Here is a 19,159-nt window from a genome sequence, read left to right on the forward strand (position 1 = left end):
TTCCCTGTGCTATACAGTAGGACCTCCTTGTTTATCTATTCTATATATAATAGTTTGTATCTGCTAATCTCAAATTCCCAGTCCATCCCTCCCCCATCCCCTCCCCCTTGACAATCACAAGTCTGTTCTCTATGTCTGTGAGTCTGTTTTGTTTCGTAGATAAGTTCATTTGTGTCATATTTTAGATTCTACATATGAGTGATATCATATATTTGTCTTTCTCTTTCTTACTTCACTTAGTATGATAATCTCTAGGTCCATCCATGTTGCTGCAAATGGTGTTCTTTTTTTTCAGATATGGCTGAGCCATATTCCATTGTATATATGTACTATGTCTTCTTTATCCATTCATCTGTCAATGGACATTTAGGTTGTTTCCATGTCTTGGCTATTGTGAATAGTGCTGCTAGGAACATAGGGGTGCATGTATCTTTTTGAATTAGAGTTTGGTCTGGGTATATGCCCAGGAGTGGGATTGCTGGGTCATATGGCAACTCTATTTTTAGTTTTCTTGAGGAACCTCTGTACTGTTCTCCATAGTGGCTGCACCAATCTACATCCCCACCAACAGTGTAGGAAGGTTCCCTTTTCTCTACACCCTCTCCAGCATTTATTTGTAGATTTTAAAATTACGGCCATTTTGACCCATGTGAGGTGGTATTTCATCATAGTTTTCATTTGTAGTTCTCTGATAATTAGTGATGTTGAACATCTTTTCATGTGCCTGTTGGCCATCTGTATGTCTTCTTTGGAGAAATGTCTATTTAGGTCTTCTGCCCATTTTTCAGTTAGGTTGTTTGTTTTTTGTTGTTGAGTTGTATGAGCTGTTTGTATATTTTGGAAATTAATCCCTTTTCAGTCGCATCATTTGTAAATATTTTCTCCTAGTCTGTAGGTTGTCTTTACGTTTTGTTTACAGTTTCCTTTGCTGTATGGTACTGTAGTTCAATTCTAGGAATCACATTTTTCATAATCTAACATCTCTGAATTTAGTATGTATCTTTTAAAAATTAGTTTTGACATTAATTCACATACCATAAAAGTCACCCCTTCAAAGTATAAAACTCAGTTGCTTTTAGCACATTCAGTGTCGTGCAACCATTACTACTGTTACCGCAGGTCCGTGTGCCCGATGCACAGTGAGCGCAAACAAACCAAAGCGTTGGAGTTTGGAGCAGAGAAAGGTTTATTGCAGGGTCAAGCAAGAACGGTGGATCATGCTCAGAAAAACCTGAATTCCCTGATGGTTTTCAGGGACATGTTTTTATAGGCAAAATTTGGGATGAGGGCTGCAGGGTGTGTGACTTTCTTCTGATTGGTTGGTGGTAAGGTAACAGGATGGTGCTCCAGGAACCTTGCACTCAGCCTGAAGTTACCATCCTCCATCTGGCTGGGGCCTTAGTTCCTGCAGAAGTCAAAGATATATTGTTATATCCTTGAGGAGGAACCAGGATCCTGCCCTGTTGCTACACTTTTGTTTCTTGACTGCTTCTCCTTTGTTTCTGCATTCTCTCCCTTTCCTGATTTGCAGCTGTTTGAATCTGCCCTTTGGAACTCAGGGCAGGCTGAATGAAGCCTATTTGCTACAAACTGAAAGCTGTTTCACAACCCTCTTTGGTATATAGCTGGGAGTGAAAATGCTGGCTCATGTGGTAACTGTATATTTTATATTTTGAGGAGTTGTAAACTGCTGCTCCAAAGTGGTTGCACCGTTTTACAGTTCTACCAACAGTGTATGAGGGTTCCAGTTTTTCAACACATTCTCAACACTTGTTACTGTCTTTTTGATTTTAGCTATCACAGTGGGTATAAAGTGGTATTCTGTGGTTTTTAACTTGCATTTCTGTGATGCCTAATGATGTTGGGAATCTTTATGTGCTTATTGGTCATTTGTGTATCTTCTTTGGAAAAGTATTCAAATCTTTTGACCATTTTTTAACTGGGTTACCTACCTGTCCTTTTCTTGATGAGTTATGAGTTTTCCATGTATTCTGGATACAATTGCCTTATTAGTTATATGATCTCCAAATATCTTCTCCCATTGTATGGGTTGTCTTTTTACCTTTTTTTTTTTTTTTTTACTTTTGATGCACAAAATATTTTAATTTTGAAGTCCAGTTTATCTTCTTTCTTATGTTTGTGTTTTTTGGTGTTTAAGAAATCACTGACTAATCCAGGGTCACAAAGGTTTTACTCTGTTCTATAGTTTTTGCTCTCTGTCCATTCTGAGTTAATTTTTGTATATTGTGTCAGGTAGGGGTCTAACTTCATTCTTTTGCATGTGGATATCTAGTTACCCCAGCTCCATTTGTTAAATACTCTTCTTTCCCCATTGAATAGTTTGGGCACCCTTGTAAAACCGAGTGCATCCCACAATTGTAACTGGCTATGTTTTTCTATAATAACGCATCTTACAAATCATGGCATCTTAGATTTGTTAAAGTGTTAGAATACTTAATCCTGAAATAAAAGCCTATATAAATGTATATTTTGGGGGGGGATGAAAAATCTATTTCCCTCAATACTAAGACTCCTTAAATATCAATGTGATGAGAAAAAAACTGTCAAATACCTTTTCTTATGAAAGACATACTAGTTTAAGGCTTGGAGGCTTACATATAATGCTATGTTGTTAAAAGTGAATGAAGATTGTCACAAAGGTAGCAATATGACTATAATGGCCATGCAGAAAATCCATTAATTCTACAAGCCAGGTTAAATTCTCCTAGAAGTGAGATTTATTTGACAGTGATGTAATGTCACAAATATAAACACCAATGGAATTTTTCAGATAAAAAAATTGAGGGCTTCCCTGGTGGCGCAGTGGTTGAGAGTCCGCCTGCCGATGCAGGGGACACGGGTTCGTGCCCCGGTCCGGGAAGATCCCACATGCCGCGGAGCGGCTGGGCCCGTGAGCCATGGCCGCTGAGCCTGCGCGTCTGGAGCCTGTGCTCCGCAACGGGAGAGGCCACAACAGTGAGAGGCCCGCGTACCGCAAAAAAAAAAAAAAAAAATTGTGATTTTTCAGAATCTTGGTTTAAATAGGTATTGTGCAGAATATAAAACAATGATCAGCTCAACTGTCTGAGATCGAATTATAAGTTTGAAAAATGCAAAAGTCAAGTCTACTTTTACATCCTCTTCCTATCTAATGTCCTGATGAAGACAACGACTCACAAACATACTGAGATCCGTTTAATAGTTTCTGAAGATTTTTCCTGTAAAATGGCTTGTATTTCCACAGATATAACAGTGAAGAAATAAACTTTTCAATTTGACATGAAATATAAAAGAAGTTTTACAAATATATCCATAAAATTTAACTGCTCATAACACTATACATGGTAAATATGACCAACCTCTTAGCTTCTAGACTATTTAAAACAGAGAAACAATATGTCATCTCAGCTAAAAAGAAACAACTTCCCTTTCATCGAGTTTATTTTTGTTTAGAAACAGTTAAGTAGAACTGGAAAAATACTTGCTTTTCCTTATCCTCCTCTAGGGATTCTGCATGAGGGTGAAAACTTGAGAGGATATTAGTTTTACTAAGAAGAAATACTGAACCTTCTTCTGTTTTACTGATTCAGTAATGCTTACATTCTTTTAAAAAGATCCTGGAGTTGTCTCATTGGTCTTCGACTGGGTCATAAAGAAATGATGACAGAGCTGTGCTCTCCTTCTAGCATTAAAGGAGGAACTTCATACCCTCAGCCTATGAAGGTTAAACTCTGGGGTTGTAAGAGCTACAGCCAAAAGAACAGCGCTAGATCCAGCTTAAAATCAAGGTTCTGTGGTTTGCCTATTAGAAATTCCACTGTTACAAGGCAGGATTGCATGAAGATAAGTTTTTTAGCCAGCATTGACAATGTTGTGATCATATATCCTTTCATGCAAATCCAAAGCACAGAATGGCTTTAAAAAGAAAAGTTGATCAAAATCATAGAACTGCAGGTAACACTTCTATAATCTATGTGAGACTTAAATTAAGAAAGAGAAAACATGCTCCTTTTTAAACTCTCAAAAAGTGCCCAAATAACAATACTGAGCTCCCAAATGACAGGGGTTTGGATTTTTTTTTTTTTTTAATGTAAAGCAAAAATAAAGCATGGAAGCTTTATGAAGAAAAGAGTTCTCCTCAACTTTGCTAATATAGTAGATGTAATAACTTAAAATAATTTCCCTACTGCTACTGGAAATAAATTCTACTACAATCATGTGTATGCCAATTCCTGGCATATTTCTGCATCCAGATTCATTCGTCTCCTTAAAGGAGCCCATCATTTTTCCAATGGCTTTCTCCTTTCTTTAAACCCTAACCCTGAAAAATTCTATAACCAGTTATGTCACGTGGCTTCCCTGAGGCACAAAGGTACCAAACTCTATAATTAACTATCGAGGAATGATAAATATGCTCTCTATTTATATTAAAAGATTTTAATTCTTTTGGGCTACAGTTAGGGAAAAAACCCCAGAAAGCTTAATACTCTGCAGTGTGAACTGTAGCCCTTCTTGCAAAAAGCGAAACCAAATAAGGGAAATGTTGTGTTGCAGCATGCATGACCTGGCAGCACCGATTAGTAATAATAAAAACAATTCCAGACTAGAAAAATATTCAGAGTTGTATCCCATTCACTCTAAATCTTTTTTTTTTTTTTTTTTTTGTAATAAACTGGCGTAAACAACTGGAAAAAAAACCTATGGGAATACATCATTGGAGCTCTTCTGGAAACCTAGTCACAAAAGGCATTTCAGTCAGGCTGAGATCAGGATAACTGGTCTGCAATTTCCTATGTGTACACCTGGGGAGTGGAATTTGCCCTTGAATGTATGTCAAGCAAGACATAAAAACAGACATAACCTCTGAGAAGTTACCTTTTCTGAACTGTATTACTGTACTCTGAGCTAGAGTCCTTTATTCTCATTTTTTCCAGAGAAAAAAAAAGTCCCATTAACCAAAGTTAGCAGATCTTACTAGCAGTGGCCAAGATGAGCCTGGCTTCCTTCTGCAAACGGGCCACCTTGCTGTGGGGTTCTTTAGACAGGGGACAGGGGACCTCACTTGGAAGTCAAAGGAAAAGGTGTGGTGCTAACAGAGGCGCGGGGGTCACTGTTGCCCCTTCCAAGAGCTTGGAATTTCTACCCAAATTTACTAAAAAGTCAAACTTCTCAGGTTGGAAGATAACTATTTTGGGGTATATGTTGCATGTGGAACTACCTGACCTTGAACTACTATAGTCCTTGAAATAGAAAGTTATATCAGATGGTAACTTTCTGGAAAAAAACAAGTTTCTGATAGGTAAAATCCAGTCTTTCTAGATGCAAGACTATTTATTTACCTTACAAGATGCTTTTTAGGGTTATCAAGACTCCTCAAACCACTTTCAAACCACATCGCAAGAAAAGGGACCGTGTGCTTCCTGTATCATTTTGTGGAGCCTAAGGCGGCACAGACTGAAAAGACATATTCCATCAGTAAAAGCTAATCGTGGGAGACTCTGGCTACACCAAAAGGCATTGGATATATTCTGGGCAATTTCATTGTCCTCTTTCATTCTCTGTCTGCAGGTCAAGCAAGCTATACAGAATTGAGTAAGCTATCAATGAGAGCACTGTGGTTGGATTTTCACAGCACTTAAAAATCACCAAAACAAAAACACCTCATAAACAATAATCTCCAGTGAAAAGTAAAGCTATTTGAAAACTGAGAGGATGAAATTTTTATATATTAAGTCAATTGAAGCAGCAGCAATCAAGACTAATAGATCTTATCACGTTAAGGAAAAGGGCTTTCAGAATGGGTTAGGACAATTGAAATAGGCAAAATATTTGCTAGTAGGCAAACCATGGAAAAACCAATTCAAACAGGAATACAGTAGATTAGAATCATATATCTTTACAAAGGTTAAAAAAATGCAGCATGAATCTGCAATGGTCAATTTAAGAGGATATTAATTTAAACATACTTGCTCCATGTGGCAGGAATCTATTTCATCCCAGCCAGCTCTGGTAGTCGCATGTCCTAAAGGATCTTTACATCACGGGAACAGTGATACACTGATACTGAGCACAGAGGATGAACATCCAAGAAGTATTATTCAAAATGAAATGAAACTAACAGAGAGGGCTGGTGGAGCTCATATGAAATTCTGATTTAATTATTCCTCAGTAAACACTCATTTGCTCTCTTGAAATCAGTAATTTCAAATGCTCTCTGCAGATGTACCACTTGGTGTTGTGTATATCTAATGATCACATTTAAATTTAGTCTGATTTGCAAACATTTTCAAAACTTATAGGGCTCTGTAAGCTGCAAGGGAAGGTGACAGATGACAGAAAGAGGGTGAACAAAACTGACTGTATTGTTGTAATATGTTGCTTTTTAACTTCACGGAATTTTGGCTTTCCTAAGAAAAACTTAGGAAATTCCAACGAGTAGTTTTAAAAAGTAAAATCTTATTTTTAATCACTCTTAAATTATTCAGTGAGCAAGTAAACTTGATATTATATTACCTGGGCCATGTTTTCTGCTGCAATAATCACTCTCAGTTAATGAATTTTTAAGGGCAGCTACATTTTAATCAACCAAACAGTTTTGGCTATGCACGATGAGAATCAGGGATAGACCATGTCAGACCAAAAATAACAAAAGGCAGACTAAAAAGTTATGGGAAACTCTTTGTTTGAAATGCCAAGGTATTTGATGAATGTGTGTATAAAGTAATTAAATTCCACTGAAGTTTAAAAAAAAAAAAGAAAACATGACAACATATGAATATTCCCTCCCCTCAAAAGAAAAATCAGAGAAAAGCCCCCGATTTCAAAACAATCATCTGTGCCTAAGGTCTCCTGTCCCCCAACATCATCTTATAGAGCTGCCCCTTTGGTATCTGGTCAGATTCTAACCTGTATCAAGTATTTCCAGACACGGCATGTCTAACACCTATACCACACAGCACTGGTTTGCAGTTAAGAGCCAACAACTTTTGAGTAAATTTCTTCTACAGTTTTAAAATGGGATTTAAAGTCCTGTCCAAATTTAACAAAGAAAACTTGTTTTAAAAACCCCAAGGTTAAAACAAAAGTATGGCATTTTAAATCCAATTGTTACAAAGATATTATGGTTTAATTAAGCGGACTTCAATGAGGATGCTGCTATTTTGAGCATGCAACACACCACTGTTATCGTCGATGCCTGGCATGTTTCATCACCACGCCCTTCTTTTTTCCCAGCCTCAGGACCCCCCCTCCCCTTAATGAACGGTATTATAAAAAGGTAAAATCTAGAGTTAGTGGCAAAATCTTCACAGTAACTTGTTAATAAAGTCGTCGTCGATGGCTGTAAAGGGCATCAGTCAACTGGACCTTGGAAAATCAATTTGATGCAGTTCTGTTCCCCAAGCAGCTGCGTGGCACAGAAAGGGCAGGCAGCATGAAATGCATGAGTCCCGTGAGGCAGCGGGATCTGAGACCAATATTTCGCAGACTTCTCTGAGCACACGTGTCCACACGGGGTGAAAGCATGAGTGGGTGGTCCCGCGTCTACGTAAAAGCCCGCCTCGCAGCCGAGCCAGAGCGGCACGTAGGGGCCCACAGTCCTGCACATGGGACACTCCCTCTCGTTGGCCTCCGTGTCGCTCCGATGGCCCCAGTTGTGGTAGCCGTGCACGTGGCCACAGCTGAGGTACGCCCAGGGCTGCTTCTCCTCCACCACCTCTTTCCTGTTGATGCTGGGGAAGGCCAAGGTGTTGAGCCCCACGGGGCACTGTGGCCGGGCAGCGTTGATCTCCTGCCGCAGGGCTTCAATGTGCTTCTGGGTTGGGGTGTGAAAGAGGCCATCTGCTGTCCTCCAGAGCAGGGTGGCCCCGCACAGGTCGATGAGGGAGCCGTCCTGCAGGACGTTGGTCTCGCTTTCCACCTACAAGTTTGACAGACATGCCTTTTAAAAGCAAAATTTGACAAACCACGCTAACGTTTTTGTCCTCTTAAAGATCATCTCCGTAGTCAACACAGGGGGGCAGTTTATCCCATGGCCTTCCTGCAAAACAGGACTAGGTGGGTAACTCACCCTCCCTGAGCTTCCCTTTCCTCATCTGAACACTGGATGTAAATCACGTATGTGAAACACACAAAGCCCTGAGCGCGGATACATTTACTTTACGTGTTCAATTAATGTAGTGGTTATTTTAACAAACGTCACAAATCTCCTTAGATTTTTAGTTTTCCTCCTCAAGTCAACAACACAACTCCTCCTTGGTCTCATAAGGGACAGGAGATGTCCAGCCAGTCCATCTGGTGAAGACTCACGCTCATTTAGACCAGAGCCAATCCAGAAGACCCCTAGGGGGGCCCTGCAGTAAATACTATAGTGGTGCCAACGACTCTTGACCTTCGGCTTCACACAATCTATCATCTATCCTGCATTCCTAAGGTCTGGAGTAGAAGCGCTCACTGTGAGCTTTGGAACATCATTTAATCCCAGCTTACCCTTCCCCCTCCCTGTGTCCTCAAGGCTGTTCTCTACATCTGCGTCTTTATTTCTGTCCTGCCCCTAGAGACTGGCTGTGCTACGTACCAAGTGCTCACAAGATTGATTAACAGCTGACAAGCAGCACAGTTAGATATGATCCGCAGGAGCCTGACCCGTCTCCGTGGGCCACCTGTGCTCTGTGGAGGCACTTAGGTGCACTGCCCTCTGGCACGTGCCACGAGTGACCTCTGTCGAGAATTCTCTATCCCGGCTCACCCCACCCCTAGTCTACCCCTGGGCCTGGCAAACTCCCACTCATCGTTCAGGGCTCACGTGGATGGCACTTTGCCTGGAAGTTGTCCTTTAATGACAACAGCGGTCCTTCCCCAAAAAAGTATCCATACTGGTAGTTAGAAAAAGCTAAAATCCCAACAAAATGATAAATCTCAATACTTTACAGGAAAAACACGGTGACTGCTTTTTGAATAGCCTTTAAGTCGCTGAAGCTCTCTCCTCGCCCCACTCCCACCCTGAACACCTCCTAGTCTCCTCCCTTCTCGCTGGGTATCAGGAGCCTCCCTTCTCTTCCCGACCACTGGTAATTCTCGGGAGGTCTCATCTCTGCATAAACTTTGTAAGAAGAAGGACACTGCTGTGGTAATAAGCTGGAGTTTAGGCTATGTTTTTCTTTATGATTATTTTTATTCATTGCTTTTTCTTTATAAATATATTTTATTAAAATATACACAGGGCTTCCCTGGTGGCACAGTGGTTGAGAGTCCGCCTGCTGATGCAGGGGACACGGGTTCGTGCCCCGGTCCGGGAGGATCCCACAGGCCGCGGAGCGGCTGGGCCTGTGAGCCATGGCTGCTGAGCCTGTGCTCTGCAATGGGAGAGGCCACAACACTAAGAGGCCCACGTACCACCAAAAAAAAAAAAAAAAAGTATATATATATATATACACACACACACACAGATGCTGTTTTTATCTTATTCATGACTACTAGATTGATTATATCATGGTCAGAGAATATAGTTCATATGATTTCAGTCTTCTGAAATTTATTTTTGAATTTTTATTTTCTGTTGGAGTATAGTTGATTAACAATGTTATGTTAGTTTCAGGTGTATGGCAGAGTGATTCAGTTATACATATATATGTATATATTCTTTTTCAAGTTCTTTTCCCATTTAAGTTATTACAGAATATTGAGCAGAGTTCCCTATGCTATACAGTAGGTCCTTGTTGGTTATCTATTTTAAATATAATAGTGTGTATATGTCAATCCCAAACTCCCAATTTTTTCCCTCTCTCTCACCTTTCCCCTTTGGTGACCATAAGTTTGTTTTCTAAGTCTGTGAGTCTGTCTCTGTTTTGGAAATACGTTCGTTTGTATTATTATTATTTTTTAGATTCTTCACATAAGTGATATCATATGATATTTGTCTTTCTCTGACTTACTTCACTCAGTGTGATAATCTCCAGGTCCATCCATGTTGCTGAATAAGGCATTATTTCATTCTTTTTAATGGGTGAGTACTATTCCATCGTATATATGCACCACATCTTCTTTATCCATTCATCTGTCGAAGGACATGAGCTGTTTGTAACTTTTGGGGATTAATCCCTTGTGGGTCGCATTGTTTGCAAATATTTTTTTCCCATTCTGTGGGTTGTCTTATCATTTTGTTTATGGTTTCCTTTGCTGTGCAAAAGCTTTTGAGTTTAATTAGGTCCTGTTTGTTTATTTTTGTTTTTATTTTCATTACTCTAGGAGATGGGTCAAAAAAGATATTGCTGCGATTTATGTCAAAGAGTGTTTTACCTACGTTTTCCTCTTAAGAGTTTTATACTATCAGGTCTTTAATCCATTTTGAGTTTATTTTTGTGTATGGTGTTAAAGAATGTTCTAATTTCATTATTATACATGCAGCTCTCCAGTTTTCCCAACACCATTTATTGAAGAGACTGTCTTTCCTCCATTGTATAGTTTTGTCTTCTTTGTCATAGATTGACCGTAGGTGCGTGGGATTATTTCTGGGCTTTCTATCCTCTTCCATTGATCTATACTTGTTTTTGTGCCAGTACCACACAGTTCTGAGGACTGTAGCTTTGTAGTATAGTCTGAAGTCAGGAAGCCTGAATCCTTGAGCTCCATTTTTCTTTATCAAGATTGCTTTGGTTTTCGGTGTCTTTTGTGTCTCCATACAATTAAGAATTTTTTGTTCTAATTCTGTGAAAAATGCCATTGGTAATTTGCTAGGGATTGCACTGAATCTGTAGATTGCCTTGGGTAGTATAGTCATTTTCACAATATTGATTCTTCCAATCCAAGAACACGGTATATTTTTCCATCTGTTTGTGTCATCTTTGTTTTCTTTCATCAGAGTCTTACAGTTTTTTGAGTAAAGGTCTTTTGCTTCCTAGGTAAGTTTATTCCTAGGTATTTTATTTTTTGTTGTGATGGTACATGGGACTGTTTCTGTAATTTCTCTTTCTGATCTTTCATCGTTAGTGTATAGAAATGCAACAGATTTCTGTGTTCTAATTTTGTATCCAGCAACTTCACCAAATTCACTGATGACTTCTAGTAGTTTTCTGGTAGCATCTTTAGGATTTTCCATGTACAGCATCATGTCATTTGCAAACAATGACAGTTTTACTTCTTCTTTTCCAATTTGGATTCCATTTTTTTTTTTCTCTGATTGCCATGGCTATGAGTGCCAAAACTATGTTGAATAAAAGTGGCAAGAGTGGACATCGTGGACATCCCTGTCTTTTTCATGATCTTAGAGGAAATGCTTTCAGCTTTCACCACTAAGTATGTTAGCTGTAGCTTTGTCACATATCACCTTTATTTTGTTGAGGTACATTCCTTCTGTGCCCACTCTCTAAAGAGGAGTTTTTATCTGAAATGGATGTTGAATTTTATCAAAAGTTTTTTCTGCATATATTGATATCATCATGTGGTTTTTATTCTCCAATTTGTTGATGTGGTGCATCACACTGATTGATTTGCAGATACTGAAAAATCCTCGCACCCCTGGGATAAATCCCACTTGATCATTGTTGTATGATCCTTTTAGCATATTGTTGGAGTGGGTCTGCTAGTATTTTGTTGAGGATTTTTGCATCTAAGTTGATGAGTGATATTGGTCTATAATTTTCTTTCTTTGTGTGTGATATCTTTGTCTGGTTCTGTATCAGGGTGATGGTGGCTCAGAGAATGACTTTGGGAGTGTTCCTTACTCTGCAATTTTTTGGAATAGTTTCAGAAGGATAGGTGTTAACTCTTCCCTAAATTGTTTTGTAGAATTCATCTGTGAAGCCATCTGGTCCTGGAATTTTGCTTATTGTAATTTCTAAATGACTGATTCAATTTCAGCACTGGTAATTTGGTCTGTTCATATTTTCTATTTCTTCCTGGTTCAGTCTTGGGAGAGTATACCTTTCTAAGAATTTGTCCATTTCTTCTAGGTTGTCCATTTGGTTGGCGTATAGTTGCTTATAGTAGTCTCTTATGATCCTTGTGTTTCTGTGGTGTTAGCTGTAACTTCTCCATTTTCATTTCTAATTTTACTGATTTGGGCCCTCTCCCTTTTTTTCTCGATGAGTTTGTCTAAAAAAGTTTATCGGTTTTGTTTATCTTCTCCAAGAACCAGCTTTTAGTTTCACTGCTCTTTTCTATTGTTTACGTCATCTCTATTTCATTTATTTCTGCTCTGATCTTTATTTCTTTCATTCTACTAACTTTGGGTTTTGTTTGTTTTTCTTTCTCTACTTGCTTTAGGTGTGAGGTTCGGTTATTTGAGACTTTTCTTGTTTCCTGAGGCAAGAGTGTATTGCTATGAACTTCCCTCTTAGAACTGCTTTTGCTGCATCCCATAGGTTTTGGGTTGTGGTGCTTTCATTTTCATTTGTCTCCAGGTATTTTTTGATTTCTTTAGTGATCCATTGTCTGTTTAGTAGCATATTGTTTAAGCTCCATGTGTTTGTGTGGTTTTTTTTTTTACAGGTTTTTTTTTTTCTTCTTTTAGATGATTTCTAATCTCATAGTGTCATGGTCAGAAAAGATGCTTGATATGATTTCAATTTTCTTAAATTTACCGAGGCTCACTTTGTGGTCCAGCATGTGTCATTCCTGGAGAATGTTCCATGTGCACTTGAAAAGAATGTGTATTCTGCTGCTTTTGGATGGAATGCTCTATAAATATCAATTTAGTCCATCTGGTCTAATGTGTCATTTAAGGCCTGTGTTTCCTTATTGATTTTCTGTCTGGATGATCTGTCCATTGGTGAAAGTGGGGTGTTAAAGTCCCCCACTATTATTGTGTTACTGTCAATTTCTCCCTTTATGGCTATTAGTGTTTGCCTTATATATTGATGTGCTCCTATGTTGGGTGCATGTATATTTACAGGTGTTATATCTTCTTCTTGGATTGATCCCTTGATCATTATGTAGTGTCCTTCTTTGCCTCTTGTAACAGTCTTTATTTTAAAGTCTATTTTATCTGATATGAGTGTTGCCACTATAGCTTTCTTTTGATTTCCATTTGCATGGAATACCTTTTTCCGTTCCCTCACTTTCAGTCTGTATGTGTCCCTAGATCGGAAGTGGTTCTCTTGTAGACAGCATATATACGGGTCTTGTTTTTTGTATCCATTCAGCCAGTCTATGTCTTTTGGTTGAAGCATTTAATCTGTTTATGTTTAAGGTAATTATTGATATGTATGTTCCTACTGCCATTTTGTTAATTGCTTTGGATTTGTTTTTGTAGGTCTTTTTTCTCCCCTTCCTCTTTTGTACTCTTGTGATTTGATGACTAACTTTATTACTGTGTTTGGATTCCTTTTTCTTTTTCATGTATCTATTGCAGATTTTTGGTTTGCGGTTACCATGATGGCAGTCTATAAACAAGAGTGTTTTTAATTTCAACTACAGCTTATATATAAATAAGATTCTTTTAATTTCAAATGCATTTCCAGTGTCCTGCATTTGTACACTTCTCACGATTGCTGGTTTTGATATCGTATTTGTGTGTGGAGGATTTCCTACCTTTACCAGTGAGCTTTTCCATTCATAATTTTCTTGTTTCTACTTGTGGTCTTTTATTTTTTTCTGCCTAGAGAAGTTCCTTTAGCATTTGTTGCAAAGCTGGTCTGGTGATGCTGAATTCTCTTAGCTTCTGCTTGTCTGTAAAGCTTCTGATTTCTCCATTTAATCTTAATGAGAGCTCTGCTGGGTAGAGTATTCTTGGTTGTAGGTTCTTCCCTTTCATCAGTTTAAATATATCATGCCACTCCCTTCTGGCCTGTAGAGTTTCTGCTGAAAAATCAGATGATAACCTTATGGCAAATCCCTTGTATGTTATTTGTTGCTTTTCCCTTGTTGCTTTCAATACTTTGTCTATAACTCTTGTCAGTTTGATTACTATGTGTCTTGGCATGTTCCTCCTTGGCTTTATCCTGCCTGGGACTCTCTGCACTTCCTGGACTTGGGTGTCTGTTTCCTTTCCCATGTTAGAGAAGTTTTCAGCTATTATCTCTTCAAATATCTTTTCAGGTCCTTTCTCTCTCTTCTCCATCTGGGATCCTTATAATGTGAATGTTGGTGTGTTTAATTTCGTCCCAGAGGCCTCTTAGACTATCCTCATTTCTTTTCATTCTATTCCATGGCAGTCGTTTCCGCCATGTTGTCTTCCAGTTCACTTATCTGTTCTTCTGCCTCATTTATTCTGCTGTTGATTCCGTCTAATATATTTTTCAGTTCTGTTATTGTATTGCTCACTTCTTTCTGTTTGTTCTTTAGTTTGTCTAGGTCTTTGTTAAACACTTCTTGTATCTTCTCGGTGTGTGCCTCCATTCTTTTTCTGAGATCTTGGATCATCTTTACTATCATTACTCTGAATTCTATTTTGGGTAGATTGCCTATCTCCACTTCATTTAGTTGTTCTTCTTGGGTTTCTTCTTGTTCCTTTGTCTGGGACGTATTCCTCTGGCATCTCATTCTGTGTAATTTTTTTGTAATTGCGGTTTCCATTCTGCAGGCTGCAGGGTTGCAATTCTCCTTCTGCTGTCTGCCTCCTGGTGGATGAGGCTGGCCTAAGAGGCTTGTGCAGGCTTCCTGGTGGTAGGGACTGGTTCCTGCCCACTGATGGATGGAGCTGGGTCTTGTACGTCTGGTGGGCAGGGCTGTGTCAGGGGGTGTGTTTAGCACACAGCTGTGTGCTCAGGAAGACTTTCAGCAGCCTGTTTGCTGATGGCTGGGGCTGTGTTCCTGCTCTATTGGTTGTTTGGCCTGAGGCATTACAAGGCTGTTGGGTGGGGCCAGGTCTTGGTGAGAAAATGGTGGCCTCCAGGAGGGCTCACGCTAATGAGTACTCCTCAGGACTACCACTGCCAGTGTCTGTCACTGCAGTGAGCCACAGCCGCCCCTGCCTACACAGGAAATCCTCCAATACCAGCAGGTAGGTCTGGTTCTCTTATGAGGTCACTGCTTTTTTCCCTGGTTCCTGGTGTGCACGAGAACTTGTGTGTGCCCTCCAAGAGTGAAGTTTCTGTTTCCCCCAGTCCTTTGGAAGTCCTGAAATCAAACCCCTTCAAAACCAGATGCTCTGGGGGCTCCTCTTCCCATTTCTAGAACCCCAGGCTGGGGCTCAGAACTTTCACTCCCATGGGAGAACCTCTGCAATGTAATTATTTTCTAGTTTGTGGGTCACCCATATGGTGGGTATGGGATTTGATTTTATCGTTATTGCTCCCCTCCTACCATCCCACTGTGGCTTCTTCTTTGTCTTTGGATGTAGGATATCTTTTTTGGTAGGTTCCAGTGATTTTTTTGTTGATGGTTGTTCAACAGTTAGTTGTGATTTTTGTGTTTTCGTAAGAAGAGGTGAGCTCACATTCTTCTACTCTGCCATCTTATCTCTGCCCCCGGGCCACGTTGTTAAACAACCTTCCTTTTCCTTCCTGTAGGGCAGTTCTTGGTAAACAACATCTTACAAATTTTCAGTCTGTGGTCTTCTATATTCCACACACTCTTGACTCCCATGTCTAGGACAGGTGTCCCTCTGAGGGACTCCTGTGCCTTTCAGTACTTTCCTTATGACTGTACTTATCACACAATATCCTAATGATTTGAGGTCTTGCCTGTAACCTTTTCCAGACTCCACAATTTGAGGGCAGAGCTCTGGACATCCTGGTCACTGCCAGATTTCCAGTTCCTAGCTCCTGCTTAATCATGGCAACCAATTATGGACTGGACTGTTCCTGGGTACAGCACTGCTCCAATCTTACTCGTTCTCACAGTAATCCTAAAGGATATATACTAGCATTATTCCGGTTACCTGGATGTGAGGCCAGGTACAGAGAGGTCAAGTCACTGACTCAAGACTGCAGATCTACTAAGTGGTAGACCAGGACTTGGACCTATGGCCTGACCTCAGAACCACTAATACACAGTGGCTGCTCAAACAGTAGCCTGTTTTCCCTCTTAGCTGTTATTTTTATGTGCTCTTTCTATCTGTGAACAAAATACATGAACCAGAGTAGACAAGAAACTCATCCTGTGATGTGCTGTCCAGGACCCAGTGTATGCTTTCTATCTGCCCAGGGAGGCAATGCTCTGGTGATGGTGAGAGCCAGGTGTGACTCCCCACATGATGGTACTGAGTAGAAGCCAGGAGTTCAGGCTTTAACGCAGGAGGACCTGTGTTTCAATCCCATCTGCTGTTACCTTCTAACTCTGTGACTGGGCATTATTTAACCTCTCTATGCTACACCTTCCTCATCCATAAGATGGGGATAATTCCACTTCTCTGACAAGGCTGATATGCAGATTAAATGAGCTAATGTCTCTGAAATGTTAATGCAGTGTCTGCACTCAGCAAACATACACCGACTTCTTACTATTGCTGTTATAATGATGCCCTACTTAGGGCAACCTAGCTCAGTTTTGTGATGATCAGAAACACAAAAAGTTATTTGGAAAAACAGCCTTCACATTCTCTTCCCTATTTACAATCTCTTGCAAAGTGTTTAAACAAAGTTTATTGAATTTGTTTGGCTTTCTTAGAAAATGCTTTTCATATTTACTCAGCCATGATGCTCAAGATTGGGCCTTATCATAAAAGGCAGAAGCTATACCTGCAACTGAATAATGGTGTAAACTAGGAATAAAAATAACAATTCCTGAAAAACAAACATCCAGTAGAGAATAGCAAACCAAGTTAGTAAAATAGTCCCCCACCTTCGTTTTCCATCTTAGGAATATTCGGTTTTCATGCTGCTCTCTGAAAAAATGCTAGATCACATCTTGTATTCCCTATATTTTTTCTCTGGTGGTTTGGAAGAAATTATTTGTTCTCTCTTGTTCTAGCTTCTACCTAACAATTAATAAAATTTCCACTCCAGTACTTTTAATTAAGAACCTTTTAGTGCTGTGCCCCATGCTTATGGCAAGATCAGAAACCCAAAGCCTCCTAGTTTTCTTTTTTTTAAATCTTTATTGGAGTATAATTGCTTTACAATGTTGTGTTACTTTCTGCTGTATACGAAGTGAGTCAGCTATACCTATACTTATATCCCCATATCTCTTCCCTCTTGCGTCTCCCTCCCACCTTCCCTATCCCACCCCTCTAGGTGGTCACAAAGCACTGAGCTGATCTCCCTGTTTAATGCACCTGCTTCCCACTAGCTAGCTATTTTACATTGGATAGTGTATATATGTCAATGCTACTCTCTCACTTCATCCCAGCTTACCCCTTTCCCCTCCCCATGCCCTCAAGTCCATTCTCTCCTTCTGTGTGTTTATTCCTGTCCTGTCCCTAGGTTCGTCAGAACCATTTTTTTTAGATTCCATATATCTGTGTTAGCATACAGTATTTGTTTTTCTTCTTGTTTTACTTCACTCTGTATGACAGACTCTAGGTCCATCCACCCCACTACAAATAACTCAATTTCGTTTCTTTTTATGGCTGAGTAATATTCCATTGTATATATGTGCCACATCTTCTTTATCCATTCATCTGTCGATGGACACTTAGGTTGCAAAGTCTATTTAAGTTATTAAAATTATTCTCGGGGCGGAGGGGAAGAGTAAGACGCGGAGATCACCTTCCTCCCCACAGATACACAAGAAATACATCTACACATGGAGCAGCTCCTACAGAACACCTACTGAATGCTGGCAGAAGACCTCAGACCTCCCAAAAGGCAAGAAACTCCCCATGTACCTGGGTAGGGTAAAAGAAAAAAAGAAAACACAGAGACAAAAGAATAGGGATGGGACCTGTACCAGTGGGAGAGAGCTGTGAAGGAGGAAAGGTTTCCACAAACTAGGAAGGCCCTTCGTGGGCAGAGACTAAGGGAGGCAGAGGAGGGAGCTTCAGTGCCGCAGAGGAGAGCACAGCAACAGGGGTGCGGAGGGCAAAACGGGGAGATTCCCGCACAGAGGATCGGTGCTGACTGGCACTCACCAGCCCGAGAGGCTTGTCTGCTCACCCACCGGGGTGGGCGGGGCTGCAAGCTGAGGCTCAGGCTTTGGTCGGAACGCAGGGAGAGGACTGGGGTTGGCGGAGTGAACACAGCCTGCAGGGGGTTAGTGCGCCACGGCTAGCCAGGAGGGAGTCCAGGAAAAGGTCTGGGAGCTGCCGAAGAGGCAAGAGACTTTTTCTTACCTCTGTTTCCTGGTGTGCGAGGACAGGGGTTTAAGAGCGCTGCTTAAAGGAACTCCAGAGATGGGTGCGAGCCGCGGCTAAAAGCGCGGACCCCAGAGATGGGAGGGAGACTCTAAGGCTGCTGCTGCCACCACCAAGAAGCCTGTGTGCGAGCACAGGTCACTATCCACACCCCTCTTCCGGGGAGCCTGTGCAGCCTGCAACAGCAGCCAGGAGTCAGGGCTCTGCCTCTGAGGTGGGACAGCCAAATTCAGGACACTGGTCAACAAGAGACCTCCCAGCTCCACAAAATATCAAATGGCGAAAATCTCCCAGAGACCTCCATCTTAACACCAGCACCCAGCTTCACTCAACGACCAGCAAGCTACAGTGCTGGACAACCTATGCCAAACAACTAGAAAAACAGGAACACAACCCCACCCATTAGCAGAGAGGCACCTAAAATCACAATAAGTCCAGAGACACCCCAAAACACACCACCAGACGTGATCCTGCCCACTAGAGAGACAAGATCCAGCCTCATCCACCAGAACACAGGCACTAGTCCCCTCCACCAGGAAGCCTACACAACCCACTGAACCAACCTTAGCTACTGGGGACAGACATCAAAAACAACGGGAACTACGAACCTGCAGCCTGAGAAAAGGAGACCCCAAACACAACAAGATAAGCAAAATGAGAAGACAGAGAAACACACTGCAGATGAAGGAGCAAGATAAAAATGCACCACACCTAACAAATGAAGAGGAAATAGGAAATCTACCTGAAAAAGAATTCAGAATAATGATAGTAAAGATGATCCAAAATCTTGGAAATAGAATAGGCAAAATGCAAGAAACATTTAACAAGGAACTAGAAGAACTAAAGATGAAACAAACAATGATGAACAAAACAGTAAATGAAATGAAAAATACTCTAGATGGGATCAGTAGCAGAATAACTGAGGCAGAAGAACGGATAAGTGACCTGGAAGATAAAATAGTGGAAATAACTACTGCAGAGCAGAATGAA

The 19,159-nt window shown here is 40.5% G+C and overlaps 1 protein-coding gene across 1 annotated transcript in view; it reads right to left on the reverse strand.

The window, feature by feature from the left end:
- Positions 1 to 4,093: 4,093 nt before the first annotated feature.
- PELI2 (pellino E3 ubiquitin protein ligase family member 2) overlaps positions 4,094 to 19,159 on the reverse strand; it is a 198,744-nt gene continuing 183,678 nt past the window's right edge. Inside the window, exon 6 of the mRNA XM_067734724.1 lies at positions 4,094 to 7,918. Coding sequence (XP_067590825.1) covers positions 7,352 to 7,918 — 567 coding nt within the window. The 3' untranslated portion in view covers positions 4,094 to 7,351. The remainder of the gene's footprint in view (positions 7,919 to 19,159) is intronic.

Source organism: Pseudorca crassidens, chromosome 1, assembly GCF_039906515.1.
Source record: "Pseudorca crassidens isolate mPseCra1 chromosome 1, mPseCra1.hap1, whole genome shotgun sequence".
NCBI classification, from domain to species: domain Eukaryota; kingdom Metazoa; phylum Chordata; class Mammalia; order Artiodactyla; family Delphinidae; genus Pseudorca; species Pseudorca crassidens.